Consider the following 14,786-nt stretch of genomic DNA (forward strand, 5'->3'; position numbering starts at 1 on the left):
GGACAATTCAAATTTGGCCTGGAGGGGTTGGAGGCACCCGAGCTCGACAGTTCAGCATGCAACTGGCTCGGCTCGCTTGCGGCCGGTTCGGCCTCCCAAGCCCTGAACCGTTTCCCCGTCCGTGGCGCCAATACGCGTGGACGGCGTCGCTCGTCCGTTGGGTGGAGGCAGCGCCTTTTATTTTCATCGTTTTGCTTCCCACGAATCGCTTTCGCGCGCGCCCGCGGGGGGAGGTGCCTCAACAGGTACGCGTCGCCACTTCTCCCCCCGCGCCGCACTTCAGGGGGAAGAAACGGAGCCGACGAGCGAACTCGTTCCCAACTTCCGCCGTTTGCGTGCGAAGCGGAAGGGGCCACCGTCGCGGTCTCCCTCGGGAGGGCGATCGCGTGCAGCGCGAGGATTGTTGCGTTTTGGGCGAAAGCTTACAAAGTTTTTTTAAAATTTTATTGTGAGGTCAGCAAATCCCGGCCCCCGCGGTTCTCGGTAGTATAGTGGTAAGTATACCCGCCTGTCACGCGGGTGACCCGGGTTCAATTCCCGGCCGGGAAGCTTTTCCGCGGCGGGCGCATACGACAGCCGTTCTCTTCCCCTCCTTTTCCTTTTTCTCCCCCCGATAGGAAGAGGGATCTGTTGGTGAAATTTTTTCGTCGACTTCTCCCAAGGCGACATCGGAACCGCCGCGCTTTGAAATCTCTGGCGTCTTTTGTGCGCACGAGGCCCATTTGTTTGGCGGGGCCGCCACGCGGAAAGAACGCCATGGGGTCGGGGGGTCTCCTGCTGCGGCGGGGGCGGGCGGGAAGACGGAAACAAATGAGGGAATCTCCCCGCAGAGAACGGCGCAACGGCGAGAACACGCAGCGTCAAAAAAAAGAGAAACAAAAAAAAAAAGAAAGGAAGCCGGCGCGGCTGCAGCAAATCAATCCGCCGGCGGCCGCGGGGCTCCGGCTGGGGGCTTTTTCCCGAGACGGCGCTCCACGCGCCCCCGCGGCAGCCCCTCGTCGTCGTCGGATTCGCCCTCCTCCGTGCAGGGGGGGGACGCGCCGGGCCGCGGCAACTTCCACAGCAATCAGTCGCCCCACCGCCGCGCGGGGAGACGCGCTCGAACTACACCTTCGGCGGAGTCGTCGCCGCCGCGCACGCGCGTCGCCGGGGGTCGCTCACCAGGACGCGCGAGCGCCCACTGCAGCACGCCGGATCGACAACGACGTCTGCCGCTGCCCCCGCAAGGCCACGCGCGCGCGCGGAGTTGCCCCACCGCACGGTGCAGCATCGCTCGCCGCTGCCGAGTGGAACCGCCGCCTCGTCATGGGCGTTGCGCGGCGTGGCGTGGGGCAGCTGCGTCATCTGCAGTCGCACAACTTGCGCCACGAAGGCCTTGGAGCACCGCCGCGTGCCGACCTCCTGCGCGCGCGCGCGACAAACAGCAGCGCCTGCTTCGCCACGGCGACGAACTGCGCACAGCTGAGGCGGCCGTCGTCGTAGGCGGACTGCAAAAGTGACTTGGCGTACGCTGGCACCTCCCGGCGTGAGCGGGGCAGCGCCTCGGGGAGTCCGCTGCCGCGGGCGACGCTCGAGACTTCCCCGTCCCACATGGCTCGCCCCACGCTGGCCCGGTCGTCTCGCCCTCTACCTCTGCAGTGTCTTTCCTGCCCGCTCGCGTGTGTGCGGAGATGTGCCCAGTCGCCGCCGTCCGCCGTCATCCGCGCACGCGTCAGGCGCAGACCGACAGCGCGGCAGGAAAGACACGCGACGACCTCCGCCTCTTTCCTCCTGCAGAGCGGCGGTGGGGAGTCTCTTGAGTTCCTCGCCCACCCACGTGTTGTTGCTGCCGCCGCGCGAAGCAAATCGAGCAAGCAGAAAAAGAGACAAAAACCAATGGAGGGAAGAAAGGGGAAGTCAGCAACGAAGGAAAGGAAAAAAGAAGAAAAAAAACGAAGCCGGCGTGCGCTCAAGGAGCCGGCACACACGTTCACACACACACACAGACACACTAGGGCAGACGTAAGCAGAAGCAGACAGAAGGAAAGCGTGCAATTAGGGGGTTTACAGGAAGTAGTGAGGGGAGGGGGGCAGAGGTGTAGCGAGCGTGCGTGGTTCGGGCCCCGTTCGCCTCTCGTGCATCATCGCCGGGGTGGCACGACTGCCGCTGCTGCGGCCGCCACCCATTTTCCTTCCCTTCCTCCTCCCTACTACCCACACCACCGCCCCAGTGTACATATAATGGGGGCGTGTGCGTGTGCGTGCCCCCGAAAGTCGGTGATGAAAGACGACTATCGTGAGCCGCGCTAAGACACACACACACACACGCACACGCACGCACGCATGCGTGCCAAATTACATATAAAGCTACGCGCATCGCGCTCTCGCGCAGCTCTCTCTAGTTAGTGGGGAGGGAGTGCTACAGCGTGCGGATGCGGCTGGGGTCCGCCACCAGCGCGGGTGACGAAGTCTGCATCATGAAGCGATCGTAAAACTCGTCCTCGTCGTCGTCGGAGTCGGCGCTGGCGGTGGTGCCGTCGAGGCCGGCCCCCACGTCCCCCACTGCCGCCGCCACCTGCTTCTCCCCCAGTTTTGTCATGATGTAGAGATGGTAGTGCCCGGTGGGCCGCGCCGTGGAGTTGAACATCGGCTTCTCAATGGGTTTGTGCTCGACGTCAAAGTAGAGCTTGCGGCGGCGGAAGTGGTCTATGCGGGTCTCCGGCGCCCCGTACGACACGGAGAGGAAGCGCCCGCCCTTCTTCAGCAGCCGCGAGAGGTTCTTCATCAGGGTGTAGACGTTGTGAAAGGAGTTGTGCCCGCCGAGGACAGCGTCGGTAAGGCCCTTGTCAATGATAAAGTCGAAGAGGTAGTCGTTCGGGCAGAGCAGCGAGAGCAGCTTCTCCGGCGACGTGTTGACGAGGTCGCAGCAGACCCACTGCATCTCGCTCTTCGCCTTGCACCGCCGCTCCATCTGGGCAATGACAGTGGGCGAGACATCGACGTTGGTGATTTTACGGATGTTCAGCTCGTCGTAGAGGCCCACCGAGAGGCGGCTGTTGCCGCAGCCAACCACCAGCACGCGGATCTGCTCTGGCGGCTGCAGCAGCGGGCGCAGGTGGGGCTCAAGGTTGTCGAAGGTGACGTACCAGTCGTACGTGGTGTCGTTGCTGCGGTAGCGCTCCTCCCAGTAGTCGGGGTCGGCGTACTTGGACATTCGCGGCGGTGCGTGGGGAGCGGCAGGAGGACGCGTCCGTGCCACCCCCCCCCTCGCGCTCTCTTTCTCTCTCTCGCTGTAGGGTTACGTGTATGATACGTGCGCAGCACCTGTCCCCACGGCAGCGGCGCCTCGCTTTTGCTCCTTCCTTTTTTTTTCTCCCCTTTCTCTCTCTCTCTCTGCAGAGGCGGCGGCGCAGGGGCAGGCGAGTAAGAAAAGAACAAGCACAAAAGGAAAAAACAAGGGAGAAGTACCCCACAGGGAGCAGTGAATGGCAAACACTCGCGGCACGGGGGGATGCACGCGCGGCAACGCGGCGAAGTCTCGAGCGTCGCATTGCCCACGGGCATCCTCAGCCAAGTGGTGGAGGGGCTGATTCGCTTCTCGCCCTCGCAGGCATAGACGCCTTGCATCGTTTCCTTTTCTTCCTTCGCTTCCCCCCTTCGCCTTCTCTATAGTTCCCCCCCCCCGCCCTTACCTCTCTATGTGCCCTCTGTTCATTTTCCTCGCCACCACTCCTCCACACACGCAGGCAGAGAGTGAGGGACAGGGAGGGAGAGAGAGAGAGGGAGTGAGGGGTGGACTGCGTCACCGCAGCCGCCGCCAGTCCTTCTCCATCCCCGCGCATGCGCAACGTGCGCACCTCCATGAGCTCTCGCGCTCTGACGCGCCACGGGGGGACGCCGTTAACCCCACACCTTCATTCACCCACTTCCCTCAACCATTTATGTATGCGTGTGTGTATATATATATATTTTGTAATATAGAAGCAAATAAATGTCTATATGCAATGCGGTGCGTGCACCGCCAAGCGTTGCCGGCGGAGCGGAGCGGGCGGGCGGGGGGGGGGGGGCGCCCTGCCCATTCTTCCCCTGCCACACACACACACACGGCGTTGCGCGTGTCAGCAACAAAAAAAACCAGTCAAAGTAAACGGAACAAGAATCCACCGCGGAAGGAAACCCGATAAAACAAATACGACGGTGTGAGACTTCCCCGGCAACAGACACACACACGCAAACACCCGCCCCCTCCCGATAGAAATAAAAAGAAAAGGAGAAAAAAAAAGCCGCGGGGGAGACGACGAAGGGCGGGGGGGGGGGGAAAACTACAACAACAATAACAAGAACAAGCCACACAAAGAAATTTCTGTAACAATAAGGAGGGAAGAAAACAAATAGATAAATAAGGAGGAAGCAGGGTACATTAATCTTTGCACTCCCCTGCCCCCCCCCCCCCCCCGAGACCGCGGCGGCGGCTGCAGCGCCACTCCGCCTCGCAGGGCGAGTGGCCGTCTCGTCGGGGAGGGTGGGGGGTGAACCAGTGAGGGGCGCCAGGCACCGGACTCAAGACGCGCGGAGGAGGCTTTCCCCCGCTGGCATGAGGCCCAACTCGACGTCCCCCGCCAGCGCCGGCTGGCGCACAGAGACGAGTTGCTTTGAGGCGAGGGCGAGGACGCTGACAAAGGCGCGGGCCGCCTCACGGCGGTGCATGCCGCGGCAAACGCTCTGCAGCAGGCAATGCTCGCGAGGCGCGGCCTCCCTTCGTGCCCGCTTTGACGGCCGTTCCTGCTGCCCCGGCAGCTCAAGCTCGTCGCGGATGCGCTTGAGCGTCGCCAGGGCGACCACCGAGAGGCCTCCAGCGCCGCTGGCGGCGTCACTCGCGTCCTTCTCCTCGCGTCCGCGCCTGCGGGCCTGCATTGCCGCGCCCGTGTTCTGCATCGCCTCCTCCTCGTTCAACGCCGCGGCGAAGACGCCTCCCTCCTCCTCCTCCGCTCCGCCTGCCGGAATGTTTTCGTCCTGCTGCTGGGCTTGTTGTTGGTGCAGCGGCGGCACCGCGTCGGCCTCGGCCTGCGCCACAAACGGGCCCAGCAGCGTCGTGTAGGCCGCGCGGAGCGACGGGTTCGGCTGCCAGGAGAGCGGGGCCGCGCCCACCAGCGCCCACACCTCATGTTTGCCGGACTCCGGCGCAAGCGTGGCGCGGTCGCGCGCCTCCTGCGCGTCGTACGGCCCCCGCCGTGGCACAGCGTCGACGATGTCGCTGCGGTCATCCATCCACCGCTGCACCGCCTCTCCCGACACGGTGGTGGCAGCGAGGTCAAACACGTTGACGGAGCGCGTCTTCCGCGCCGTCGCGTGCGGCGCCAAGTCTGGCAGCGCAAAGGGGTCCTCCTCGCCCCCCGGCAGCGGCATCATAAAGTCCGGCAGCAGCGCGTGATCCTCCGGGAGCGGCACGCCAATGTCCAGCTCCTCCCCTGGCGCGGGAAAGCCGGCAAACTCGCCGCCGAGCCCGGTTGCGGGCGTCATCCCCAGCACGCCGCTGCCACGAGCCTTCTCAATGCTCGGGTTGCTTGACCTCTTGCTGCTGCCGCTGCCGCTCACGCGGTCCCCGAAGGCGACCAGGTCGGCCCGCAGCCTGGCAATCTCGTCGTAGTCCTGCTGGGTGCTGTGCACCTCTTCCACCGCCTGCGAGCTGGGCTCCACCGCGTACCACGCGGAGGCCAGCAGCGCGGAGGCGTCATTGTTGCGGCCGCTGCTGGCGCTGACGCCCGGCGTGCTCCGCGGCTGCCTTGCGTCATGCAGCAGGTCGGCAATGTCGTCAAAGCGGGCCTCGAGGGCCTCCGCGTCGGTCTTCCCCGTCGCCACCGTCTCCGCCGCGGCGCCGCCGCTCCAGTCAAACGTCACCGCCTCAATGTCGCCGCTGCCGCTGATCAGCACGCCGTCGAGCATCGCCAGCGCTCCCTCCGGCTCCTGCTTGTGATGCTTGCCGAGGCCGGCGGGCGTGGCTCCTGCCTTCGCCGGAAGCGGCGCGACGCGCAGAATGAGAGTGGCGTCCGTGGCGTCCTTCAGCAGGTGCTTCACCTTCAGCGCGTAGATGCGCACTACCCCGACGAGGAGCTCGCCGCTGGTGCGCAGGGCGATGGGCACCGCCGGCTGCACAATTTCCACCACCGACTGACGCAGGTCCACCACACGCACCTCGTTGCGCGTCAGGCGACGGTCCCAGTGCGCCGCAAGCCAAATCTTCGCGAGCGGCCCCCGCTTCGTCAGGACATACGTGGAGAAGAACATGAAGGGCAAATTTCCCTACCCCACGCACGCACCCCCCTCTCTTCGTCAAGTTCGTTGCCTCCCTCTATGCAGCGGGATGCGCGTTAGATGTGTGTATGCACAGTGGGACCTCGCTTTCCTTCGCGCTCGCTCGGTCCCTCCCGCTCTGTCTTTATTATTATTATTATTATTTCTTTTTTTTTGTCCTTGCGACTACCAATGCCTCTTTTTTTGTTTTGTTTTGCACTTCGTTACGTGAGAGAACGCGCGCGTTAACCGCCTCTTCCCTCGCGGCAAGAAAGAGAGAGAGGGAGAGAGGGAGAGAGAGTGCGCGTGTGTGTGTGTGTGCCTGGGAGAAAAGGCACGGAAGGGAGGCGCCCACGCCCACACGCACGCAAAGAGAGAGAGAGATAGAGAGAGAGAGAGCGCAGGCGGCGCACGGGGGAGCAGAACATATACATTCACACGCCGCGCACACGCCCCCTCCCCCGCACCGAGGCACTATGCACGCAGCCAAACACAACGTCACCTGCGGCGCACTCTGGCGTTTCCCCCACCCCCTCCTCCTCCTCCTCCTTTTTTTTCCATTCTTTCATGTTGTTTTTGTTTCGCTTTGCCTCTCCCACCCACCTGCGAGGGAGGGAAGTGAAGCGGGAGCGTCGGTAGATCTAAAACAAACAAACAAAAGCGGCGGCGGCCAAACGGCAGCAACACGAATGACTGCAATGCGTATGCGTCAGTCGCCATTGCAACACACACACACACACACACGCGAAGAGAACTTTACATTTGCACGGGGCGGGGGGAAAACGGCGCATGGAGGGAAGAAAAGGAAGAGCACAAAAAACGCATAAAAAAAGGCACAAGGAGTTATGGCGAAGGAGAAACAATGACGGGGGACGCGTCGGCGCGCCGCACGGATGTCTCGTAGGCATTTCCACTTGCCCCCGCCCCTCACACGCCACTCTTGTCTTTTCTTCTCCCATCTTCCCGTAATGCTCTTTTTATTCTTCGTGCCCCCGCCCCGCATCCGCGTCGGCGGCGGCTCACTCCGCCCCACCGGCGGCATCACCGTCGTCGTCGTCGTCGTCGCCGCCCTCCTCCGTGAGCCGCAGCGCCGCGCGGGCGTCGAAGAGCGGCTGAAGCTCCGGCCGGGGCTCCGGCGCCGGCGGCAGCGGCGTCGGCGGCCGCTGCTTCGGTGCGGTGGCGAGCGGCAGCTCGCCCGCCTTGCGGCGCCGCAGCGCGACGGCGGCTGCGATGACGGTGAGGGCCTCATTCGACACCCCCGCGACAGCCCGCAGCGGGACGGCGACGTAACTACACCCCTCCGCCCCCACAGTCTTCGCAGTCTCCGCTGCTTCTGCTTCTGCTTCTGCCACTGCTTCTGCCGCCGCCGCCGCCTTGGACTTGTCGCGTGCCTTTTTCGTGGCTGCTTCCGGCGGCGGCGGTGGTGGGGGCACCCGCGACGCCACCTCGAGCTTCTCCCGCAGCTTGGCGTGGGCGTCGGGGTGCCACTCCTGCACGTACATGACCACCTCCTCCGCGGCGTTGCCCAGCACCGGGTCGCTGTGCATGGGGCGCAGCAGCTGCTTCGTCGTCGTCTGACGGTTCAGCGTCACCCGCAGCGCGGGCTGAATGGCGCGGGCGAAGGCCCCCTCAATCTCGCCCTACAGCGACACCTGGACAGTGGGCAGGCGGTGCTGCATGTGGTTCGCCCCCGCACACGCCAGCTGCACGGAGCGCTCCAGCACGACCATCGGCTGGCGCTCCGCGTCGGTGGCGCCCGGGCGCTCCACGATGAGCATCAGCCGCGTGGCGCACTCCTTCAGGATGACCGTCTCGTCGCCCGTCGAGGAGAGCCGCAGGCGCTTGCCCACGGCGTCGTGCAGCACAGGGCGCAGCCGCACCTCCACGACGAGGTTCGGGTCCTGCGGGTCGTACTTGACGGAGCAAACCGCAATGGAGAGCACCACCACGCCGTACTTGGCGTTGTCACGCACGGCGGGAAGCGACTTGATCCACCGTTGCACGGGTGGGAAGTTCACCGCCTTGACGAGGTCCACCATCGTTCTGCCGTTGCACTCCGGCGCAAAGGTGACCGGCACTCGCTTCGGCTCCTCCTGCTGCGGCGCAAAGACCTCGAGGCGCGGCGGCACACGGGTCGTGCCGTGCAACACGCCCGGGTGCCACTCCCCTTTAATGTACATGCCTTCCTGCTGAAAGGCGTCGTGCGAGTTGGGCCCAAGGCGATGCAGAAAGACGCCGGCGCCAACGGGCACGTCCTTTGAAAAGTTGCCGATGTACCGCGTGACGCCAGAGGCCAGCCGCCACTCGCCGGCGACGAACTCGTTGTCCACAAAGCTGCCGTGAAAGGAGGAGCCGTCGGTGAAGCGGTAGACGCCGTAGCCGTGCTTCTTGTTGTGCTCCCAGGCCCCGTCGTAGCTGCTGCCGTCGGCGTACACGTAGCGTCCATTGCCGTGCTTCCTGTCACGCGACCAGCCGCCCAGGTAGCGGGAGCCGTCGGGGTACACGATGCGGCCGTACCCGTGCCGCACGCTGCGGTACCAGTGGCCGATGTAAATGACGCCCTGCGTCGCCCACCAGTACAGGCCCGTGCCGTGGCGTTGGTTGTCTTCGTACTCGCCAGTGTAGGCGTCGCCGTTGGGAAAGAGCGCCTGGCCGAGGCCCTGCTTGGTGCCATCCCGCAGCCGCGCCCCAACGTAGACGCCAAGTTCGCCAATCTGCTTCACAATACCCACGCCACGCTCCCCCCACTCATCCTGGTACTCTGAGAGGGCCTCGTAGACGAGTTCCTCCGGCAACGGCTCATTCTCCTCGTCCTCCTCCGCCTCGTCTTCGTTGTCCTCCTCCTCCTCCTCCTCGTCGTCGTTGTCGGCGCCCTCCTGCTCCTGCTTCAGCTTGGCGGCAAGCCGCTCCGCCCGCTTCTTGTCCCGCTCCTGCTGGCGTGCCTGCAGCTCCGCGGGGGAAGGCAGCTCCGGCCGCATCTCCTCCCACTTGGCGTACACGGCCATCTCAGTGGAGTCCAGCGGGAAGCCGAAGGCCACACGCTTCGCCCGCTTCACAAGATACTCCGCCAGCGTGAAGTGGTGCTGCCGCGTCGCCCACTGCAGGAGGGTCTGCTGCGTCACCGGGTCCCGCTCCTGCAGCATGGGCTCCAGCTCCTCATCATCCTCCACGTCGTTGAGGAAGCGCAGCAGCTTGCTCAGCTTCGGCGCCTTCCGCTTGCGGGCAACCTCGTCGTCCTGCTCGCTTTCCTCCTCTTCCTCATCCTCGCCGCCGCCGCCCTTCGCGGAGCCGTCGCCGCGGGCGTACTCGGGGTGCACGAATTGCCAAATAGTCGGCAGCTCCATCGCGACCTCCTCGTCCTGCTCTGCGTCCGACATCGTCGCGTCCCACGGACACCCCCTGGTGCTTTTGCTCCTTGTTGTTGGCTTTTTTCCTTTTTTTTTTCTTCTATTCCTATTGCCTTTGCTCGCCTCTTCGCTTCTCACGCGCCGGGTCACCGCACGGGGGCCCCCACAACTGTCGTCGTCTCGTCCCTCTCACACTCCCTGCCCCGCACGAGAGGGGACGTCGGCGCAGATGGCAGGAGGCAGAGGGCAAGAAAGGGAGATAACGAGGGAGTGAGAGTTGCGACGCGGCGGGAGAGAAATGCATAGACACACACACACACACACACCCCGTCTCTCTCCCCCTGCTCTGCGTCCTTCGCTGTCTGTCTGCGTGTGGGCTGCAGTCACGGCAACGGCCCATGGGAGTGCCGCGTTCGCACAGCAGCACCCGCCGCAATAAAAAAAATAAGCAAAACAAAACAAAACGAAAACACTTCGTTCACATGAGAGTTTTTTGCGTGTGTATCTCAGCGTGGTGTGCGCAGAGCCGTCGCTACAGCGGCGACTTCGACCAGTCACCCCACGGGGCGACGGTGTCGTCGTCATCCTCGCCGTCTGCAAGCTCCACGCGCCGGCTACTCCGGCCTTTCCCCCGTGGCGTCGCCGCGTCGGGCTGCTGATCCTCCTGCCACTCTGCTTGCGCGCCGCGCTGGCCCACGACGGTGGGTGTCGTTGATTCCTCCGCCTCCTGCGGCGGGGAGGAGCGGGGTGTCGATACTAAAGCCGATGCAGACTCTGCCCTGCGAGGGGTGTCGTGTTCCCCCGCGCCCCCACAGACATCTGCAACGGGCGTCGCGAGCATCGGGGGCGGTCTGGGCTCAGGCGAATCCACAGCGACAGACGCGCCGCACGCCATGTGTGTTTGTCGCCTTTGCGCCACTGTCGTGGAGGTCGCCGCCGCCGCATCGATGAGGCTGTGCTCTCGCAGCTCACTGCGCCCCTCCCGCACGAGGCACGCGAGGAGGTGTTTGCCCTGCCGCAGCTCACTGTGGGCCCGCTGCAGCTCCTGCCGCACCCGCGACAATTCTGCCGCGGCGGCGTCCGCGCGGGCCCGCTCGCGTCGCACGGCGTCCTCACTCCTGCGCGTCCTCGCTGTGTCATGCGGGGCCCTCACGCCGGAGTTCCGCAACGCCCGACTGCCTCCGCGGCAAAAACCCCAACGAGGAGGATTGGCTTCGCCCGCGTCACGGCTGGGCTGCCGCGCAGGGCGGCTCCGCTCCTGCGCCGGCCTAACTTGCCGCCTCCCCGCAGCCGCTTCCTCTTCGTCCGCTCCCGCCTCAGCGAGACCGCCGTGTCGTTGCGGCTCCGCGAGCTGTCGCTGCTTGAGCTTCGCCACTTCGCAGCGGGCAGCGGCCAGTTGCCCCCGCAGCCGCCGCGCCACCTCCTCCGACTCCTCCGCGCGGCAGTGCAGGGCGCCGTTGAGGCGGGTCTGCCGCCGCAGAGACTCCTCCAGCCGCGGCACCGCGGCGGCTTGGGCCTCCAGCCCCTGCAGGCGCTTGCCGTGCCGCCGGGCCGCGTCCTCCGCGCGACGCCAGCGTTTCGCGAGCTTCTGCACCCCGTCGTACACGCCGACGGCGGCGCTGAAGAGCCCACCGCCACCGACGCCACTGTCGTCGTCGTCGTCCTCGCCGGGCACTAGGCGCCGCAGGAGGTGCCACGCCCCCACCGCACGGCCCTCACCGTCGCCGCGCACCCGCCGGGGACAACCGCACCCGCGTCCACGTGCCACCGCAGCCGCGCCGGCGTGCGGCTTCCCCGCACCGCGCGCGACGGCAGCAGCCACTGCCTGCCGCGCGGCCTCCAGCGACGCCGCGGACGGCCGTGGAAATGTCACGAGGGGCGTGGCAGTGAAGAGGCCAAGGCGCAGTGGCAGGGCCGCCGCGGCATCGTGGCTCTCACTTGCGGCAGTGGCCTCACGCGCCAGCCGCTCCAGACGACTCTCGCGCGGTGACGTCGCCGCAGAGCGTGAGGGCGAGGCCGCGTCAGGCGGCGGGGAGAGAAGCACCCGCGCCGATAAACCGCGGCCCACGTCTCTGCCGCCCACGTCGTTTTTTGTCCTCTCAGCGGAAGTCGAAAACACATCGGCTTCTCCGACAACTTCTTCCTCTGCTTCTTCGTCTTCCTCTGCTCCTTCTGCCTCCACCTCTTCTTGTGGCGGCTGGTGCGACGTCATCCGCGCCTGCGCCAAGGCCGCGTTCAGCTCCGCCACAACCTCCACATGTTGTGCGGTCGTGCTGCTTAATTCCGCCTGCAGCTCAGTGCAGCGTGACTGCCACCGCCGCGTCTCCGCATGTGCGGCCTGCAGGACGTGGAGCAGGTACGCCAACTCCCGCTGACGCTGCGCCTGCGAGGGCCGCCTGCCACACTCCGCCGGGGAGCCGCTCCGCCGCCCCGCTCCGGTGCTCCCCTCCGCGGAGAGCATCACACTCACGTGGCTGCACGCACTCCCACCTTCCGCCGTAGCGTCAACGTCCGGCGGCGCACTTTCCGGCTGGAGGAGCCGTCGCAGCTCACGGGGCCGAAAGAGTAGCGACAGCGGCTTTGCTTCAACTCCGCCCCACGCACCGCCGCTTGCCTCGTCATCGTCGTCGTCGTCGTCGTCACAGCGGCCGCCGCTCTTCGGGCTCTCCGGCGACGGGCACCGGTGGCGTCGAAAGGCACCGGCAATCACTGGCGCGGTGTCGCCGCCGCCGTGCGGCATAGTATTGTTTTTGCCTGTGTGTTCTGCTTCTGTTTCCAGGCGTTCCCCTCGCGATGGTCACGCGCCGCGCCACCGTGCGAGGGAAAAGACGAGGCGCAGAAGCGGAAAGAAACTTTCTCCATCCCACATGCACAAGGAGAGAGAAAGAGACCGAAAAGAAAAGAAAAAAAAGGGGTCGTGGCAGGTCCAACGGCCAGCGCGGCTTGCGCGCAGGCAGGCGCGTGACGCACCAGCCCTCCCCCTTCTCTCTCTCCCACCACCACCACCAGCAGCGGCTCGGCCCCCTGCAGACGCCCCAAATTGCAGGTAATGTGTATTCACATGCGGGAGGCGCAAGCACCCCCCCGCGCAACGAAGCGGAAACCAAACAACAAAAACGACGACAACAAAAAGAGAACATACGCCTCATCATTTACCACAGTGACTATTCCGCAGCCAAGAAAGGGGACGGACACCAAAAACAACACAAACTAAGAAATACAGATGAAGAAAAAAAATACATACACACATGCACATTGAAAATAAGTAAATAGAAATAACTCAAACTTGAGCTTTCGCGTCTTCCCCGCCGCCGCCGCTCTCCTTTCCTCTCTCTCTACCACCTCTATCCCGCCTCAGAGAGGCGAATCGTCTGGCTCCGGCTCAACGGGGAGTTGCCGCGAGAAGTGCTGCCGCTCGCGTCGGTCGACATCGTAGTCGAAGTGCTCAATCGGGATGCTCTTCGAGTACCCCATCGCCTTGGCGTCTTTGCCCAGCTCACGCAGCTCAAACGCGATGACGTCGTGCACATCCACGTGCATCTCCGTCGTCTCCAGCGCATAGGACTCCTGCAGCAGCGTCCTGAGGGCCTCACCGTGCGGGAAGGGAGGCCGCTCCCTCCCCAACTCCTTCCGCTTCGCCCGCGGCCCAGTGCTGGCGGAGACCCCAAAGTGGTACCCCAGCGGCAGCTCCACGTCGTCAATCTCCCCACACAGCGTGTTGACGTACGTCTTTTCGATGTGGTAGGCGTTGCCGCTCTTCGACGGCCTCTGCTGCGGCGCGTCGCCGGGGCTCACGGCGACCAGGCGGCGGCGGCTCACGTCCTCGCGGGTGAGCGTGACGGTCAGGCGGCGGCGGTGGTACCGCACGACGAGCTCCACCGGGTCCTCCGGGGTGCGGCGCAGCAGCGCCTCCCCCGCGGCCTCCCGGGCCTCCGCCCGCGCCGTCGCTGTCGACATCCGCACCGCCCGCTCCGTCGGGGACTGGCGGAAGTCGTACCGACACTGCAGTCGCACCGCCGAGGCGCGGAAGTTGGGGTTCTGCGGGTTGAAGTTGTTCACAGCCGGCGGTTTTGCCCCACCGCCTTCCTCCGCCGGCAGATTCAGCAGCAGCGTGACGCGGGGGTCGTGCATCTCGTGGCGGGCCCAGCCGGTGCGGCCGCTGCTGCTGCCGTTCCGCTGCTGCTGGGCGGCCTCCTCGCGGTGCCCCACGGAGTCGAGGAGGACGCCGAAGCCCTTAAATTCCGAGAACTTCAGCCCAAAAATGCGGGGCTCGAGGTCGCTGTTGTCCGTTGAGGTGCCCCGGCCCAGGTGGCGGCGGTACATCGCCTCGCGCTCCTGCTGCTGCAGCAGCCGCGCCACACGGCGCTCCTCCCGCACCGTCGCGTTGGCCGCCTCCGCGTCCTCCTCCTCCTCATCGTCGTCGTCAGGGTCTGGGGGGCCCAAGAGCAGATCCGCCGCTTGTGCGGGGTCGTGGCGCAGCTTTTCCTCCTCGGCGGCGTCCGGGTCCAGCGGCTTGCTGTACTTGGGCACGTGCTGGTGGTCGTCCCCGAGCGGCTGCTGCAGGTACCACAGCGCCATTCCCTCGCCGCCCTGGTACGGCACCACCTCCTCTTCCTGCCGCCACCGCGCCCGCACAAGCGGCAGCGGCGGGCGAATTGAGAACCGCAGCCGCGCCTCCCACGCGTGGTGATCGCACGGGGCCGTGTTGAAGGCAAACCCGTGATCGCCGGGGCTGTTTGTGGTGAGGCGAATAAACTTCTCATTCGCCACAGCGGAGCCGCCAATCATGAAGTGCGGCACCCCCTCCTCCCACCAGTCCGTGACGATGGGGGCGGCGAAGGAGTGCTCGTGCAGCAGCGGGCTGCGTATGAAGCCCGCCGGAAGGTCCCCCCGCTGCGGGCCGCCCCCTACCGCCCCCGGGCTCCCCGCCCCAACAGACGGCACGAGCAACAGCAGCAGCAGCAGCAGCAGCAGCAGCAGGCGTGACGCTCTTGGGGGCGAGGAAGTGCGAGGGGCACACGAAGGAGGACGAGGTGCAGCCCGTTGCCGCGGGGGCGTGTGCCGTGTTCCTCGCATTTGCGGCCGCGCCCTCTTTTTGTCGTCGTCGTCGTCGTCCCTCTCCAAGCAGCAGCGGCAGCACCGCGGCCTTCTGCCTCTTTATTCCCACTC

General features: G+C 65.4%; 7 protein-coding genes and 1 non-coding gene across 8 annotated transcripts, besides 17 other annotated features; 1 reads left to right on the forward strand and 7 right to left on the reverse strand.

Moving 5' to 3' along the window:
• The first annotated feature begins 477 nt into the window (after positions 1-477).
• On the forward strand, positions 478-549 carry Tco025E_01747. The gene has a single exon. It is a non-coding gene; the product is annotated as a tRNA-Asp (tRNA).
• Positions 550-862: 313 nt separating this feature from the next.
• Positions 863-896: a sequence feature (A-rich).
• Positions 897-1,340: 444 nt separating this feature from the next.
• On the reverse strand, positions 1,341-1,700 carry Tco025E_01748 (uncharacterized protein; the record flags this gene model as incomplete). The annotated part of the gene is made up of 1 exon (XM_029368684.1): positions 1,341-1,700. The coding sequence occupies one exon, from the start codon at positions 1,698-1,700 to the stop codon at positions 1,341-1,343; it is 360 nt and encodes a 119-aa protein (XP_029231205.1).
• Positions 1,701-1,960: 260 nt separating this feature from the next.
• Positions 1,961-1,991: a microsatellite.
• A 299-nt stretch (positions 1,992-2,290) lies between these two features.
• Positions 2,291-2,323: a microsatellite.
• Positions 2,324-2,398: 75 nt separating this feature from the next.
• On the reverse strand, positions 2,399-3,193 carry Tco025E_01749 (putative methyltransferase; the record flags this gene model as incomplete). Its single annotated transcript, XM_029368685.1, has 1 exon — positions 2,399-3,193. The coding sequence occupies one exon, from the start codon at positions 3,191-3,193 to the stop codon at positions 2,399-2,401; it is 795 nt and encodes a 264-aa protein (XP_029231206.1).
• Positions 3,194-3,350: 157 nt separating this feature from the next.
• Positions 3,351-3,374: a microsatellite.
• A 349-nt stretch (positions 3,375-3,723) lies between these two features.
• Positions 3,724-3,769: a sequence feature (G-rich).
• A 240-nt stretch (positions 3,770-4,009) lies between these two features.
• Positions 4,010-4,048: a microsatellite.
• Positions 4,049-4,299: 251 nt separating this feature from the next.
• Positions 4,300-4,334: a microsatellite.
• A 79-nt stretch (positions 4,335-4,413) lies between these two features.
• Positions 4,414-4,435: a microsatellite.
• A 104-nt stretch (positions 4,436-4,539) lies between these two features.
• Tco025E_01750 (putative double-strand-break repair protein rad21) lies at positions 4,540-6,264 on the reverse strand (the record flags this gene model as incomplete). Its single annotated transcript, XM_029368686.1, has 1 exon — positions 4,540-6,264. One exon carries the CDS (start codon positions 6,262-6,264, stop codon positions 4,540-4,542), a length of 1,725 nt encoding a protein of 574 aa, XP_029231207.1.
• Positions 6,265-6,415: 151 nt separating this feature from the next.
• Positions 6,416-6,435: a microsatellite.
• A 104-nt stretch (positions 6,436-6,539) lies between these two features.
• Positions 6,540-6,571: a microsatellite.
• Positions 6,572-6,641: 70 nt separating this feature from the next.
• Positions 6,642-6,669: a microsatellite.
• A 123-nt stretch (positions 6,670-6,792) lies between these two features.
• Positions 6,793-6,820: a microsatellite.
• Positions 6,821-6,994: 174 nt separating this feature from the next.
• Positions 6,995-7,014: a microsatellite.
• Positions 7,015-7,289: 275 nt separating this feature from the next.
• Tco025E_01751 (uncharacterized protein) lies at positions 7,290-7,817 on the reverse strand (the record flags this gene model as incomplete). Its single annotated transcript, XM_029368687.1, has 1 exon — positions 7,290-7,817. One exon carries the CDS (start codon positions 7,815-7,817, stop codon positions 7,290-7,292), a length of 528 nt encoding a protein of 175 aa, XP_029231208.1.
• Positions 7,818-7,910: 93 nt separating this feature from the next.
• Tco025E_01752 (uncharacterized protein) lies at positions 7,911-9,647 on the reverse strand (the record flags this gene model as incomplete). Its single annotated transcript, XM_029368688.1, has 1 exon — positions 7,911-9,647. The coding sequence occupies one exon, from the start codon at positions 9,645-9,647 to the stop codon at positions 7,911-7,913; it is 1,737 nt and encodes a 578-aa protein (XP_029231209.1).
• Positions 9,648-9,923: 276 nt separating this feature from the next.
• Positions 9,924-9,943: a microsatellite.
• Positions 9,944-10,050: 107 nt separating this feature from the next.
• Positions 10,051-10,089: a sequence feature (A-rich).
• A 60-nt stretch (positions 10,090-10,149) lies between these two features.
• On the reverse strand, positions 10,150-12,357 carry Tco025E_01753 (uncharacterized protein; the record flags this gene model as incomplete). The annotated part of the gene is made up of 1 exon (XM_029368689.1): positions 10,150-12,357. The coding sequence occupies one exon, from the start codon at positions 12,355-12,357 to the stop codon at positions 10,150-10,152; it is 2,208 nt and encodes a 735-aa protein (XP_029231210.1).
• Positions 12,358-12,490: 133 nt separating this feature from the next.
• Positions 12,491-12,525: a sequence feature (GA-rich).
• A 446-nt stretch (positions 12,526-12,971) lies between these two features.
• Positions 12,972-14,693, reverse strand: Tco025E_01754 (uncharacterized protein; the record flags this gene model as incomplete). The annotated part of the gene is made up of 1 exon (XM_029368690.1): positions 12,972-14,693. The coding sequence occupies one exon, from the start codon at positions 14,691-14,693 to the stop codon at positions 12,972-12,974; it is 1,722 nt and encodes a 573-aa protein (XP_029231211.1).
• A 21-nt stretch (positions 14,694-14,714) lies between these two features.
• Positions 14,715-14,732: a microsatellite.
• The last annotated feature ends 54 nt before the right edge of the window (positions 14,733-14,786 follow it).

This window comes from Trypanosoma conorhini (assembly GCF_003719485.1).
Source record: "Trypanosoma conorhini strain 025E chromosome Unknown Tco_14.4_contig_00061, whole genome shotgun sequence".
NCBI lineage: Eukaryota > Euglenozoa > Kinetoplastea > Trypanosomatida > Trypanosomatidae > Trypanosoma > Trypanosoma conorhini.